General features: G+C 49.4%; 1 protein-coding gene across 1 annotated transcript; it reads right to left on the bottom strand.

The window, feature by feature from the left end:
- Positions 1-394: 394 nt before the first annotated feature.
- CUNH20orf173 (chromosome unknown C20orf173 homolog) lies at positions 395-1,263 on the bottom strand. The gene is given in 3 exon segments (XM_010640078.2): positions 395-489; positions 542-779; positions 1,144-1,263. Coding segments are annotated over 3 exon segments (453 nt in total).
- Positions 1,264-1,746: the final 483 nt, after the last annotated feature.

Genomic DNA, 1,746 nt, shown 5'->3' with positions numbered 1-1,746 from the left:
GGAAGAAGATTTCTCTGGTGCAGAACAAAGCCATGCAGACAAATACTCACCTCGGTTATCCAGCCAGTTAGCCTAGTTGTACACAAGAAAGAAGGGCAGAGGGCTGGCCTGAGGCTGTATCTTTCTTTCTTGTCTCCTCACCTCATTTTAACTATAGTATCTCTTACTCCTCTAGGGAACTGAATAGTTTTCCAAAATCTAAGAAAGAATGAGAGGTGGAAAAGTTTCACAAAACTCTAGAGACCTGGAAAAGTCCATCCGGTGTCCCCACTAAGCCACCATAGACTCTTCCTGGAGCACCTGGTGTCTTCCTCTGAAGTGACCCCTCCTCAGTCCCTCACAGAATATCTAGGAACATTGCTTCTATCACCTTGTCGATCAGAGCATGTGAAGTTCATGCCCGATTAGAAAGCTGAAGCAACTGCTGCCTCCAAGAGCCTTGGTCACTGGCATTCTTGGGACAAAGGAAGAGTCCTGTGGTTTGGTTCCCTGTAGGTGTCTCAGCCCTGGGCAGGGGCCTGGCTCATCCTGGGAGGGAGACTGAGTGGACGGAACTAAGGGCAAGCCCAAGCTTTGCTGTGCCTCCCTTTCTTCAGCGCCTATCTGGAGACCGTGTGGTGCTGATCCACGTCACTGAGGTCAGAGCCGGGTGGGATTTGTGAGTTCCTCAGCACCAAACAAGTCACACCGTGGAAATCAAAATGACACACCAAGGGACTGGGAAGCACTTTCAACGTCTTCTTCCACACTTTGCCAAGCTTACTTACTGAGTTCTTGCCCTGATTACAGCAAGAGAAAGAGGCTGATCGCTGGGGCCAGGTATCAGCTTCCAGTGGAAGGACGCAGGCCTGAGTAAGTGAACCCACATCCAGAGATGAGGGATTGAGGCTGAAGAGGGAGAAGCACTTAGCCAGGCTAAGGGCAGGAGTTTGGGGCAGAAAACAGGAAAGGGCTAGGCGTGGAGAAGAAAGGGAGTTTTACAAGACTGGTGCTGCACTGACCAGCCTCCAGGGAATTTTTGTCCCCAGCGAGTATGCTGCAGTCTTCCCCTGGCATTCTCCAAGCCAGATCCATTCTCCAACTCTGTGGTTATAGGAGGAGCAGCTGCAGGTTCCAGGACAGCCATGCACCCCAAATTTGAACCAAAGGTTCAAATTTTTCTTGGAGTGCTGATTCAGGGGTCAGATCCAGGTAGGGGGCCGTCAGTCACAAGTTGGGCACCCAAAAGACCCACAGGACAAAAATCTTCCACCGGTACTTCATGTCTGGCTCAAGCAATGGCTCATGTGGCAGGCAGCACCCTGGCTTCTCTGCCTGGAAGGTTGTGTCTCCAAGGCCACAGAAGTCACCAGCTTCTTTCTGTCCTGTTTGCCTCCACAGCTTCCCAAACCTCTACATTTCACATCCCTCCAGTCTCTCCTATCCTGCCTACCCATCCGTTTGCTCACCCTCCTAGAGCATGCTGACTGCGCTGAGATGGAAGATGCCAGGGGAGACAATTCCTATATCACTTGAGAGGAGACCCTCGAAACTAGTTAAAATGATTAAAAAGTAAAGTATGGAGTTTTTTAATTGGCTCTGAAATGAAGGCCAGGGATTTAGCTCAGGGTTCTGCCGCCTGCCTCAAAAGCGCAAGGACCTGAGTTCGATTCCCCATACCAATATATATACATACATACATATATGTATATATATATATATATACACACACATATATGTATGATCCCCTCTCTCCTATGATATCCA

The sequence above is a fragment of the Fukomys damarensis genome, unplaced genomic scaffold (assembly GCF_012274545.1).
Source record: "Fukomys damarensis isolate Sample0158 unplaced genomic scaffold, DMR_v1.0_HiC HiC_scaffold_22, whole genome shotgun sequence".
Lineage (NCBI taxonomy): Eukaryota > Metazoa > Chordata > Mammalia > Rodentia > Bathyergidae > Fukomys > Fukomys damarensis.
Note: the sequence above shows the minus strand (reverse complement) of the source record. Positions and strands in the feature narration are given on the sequence as shown.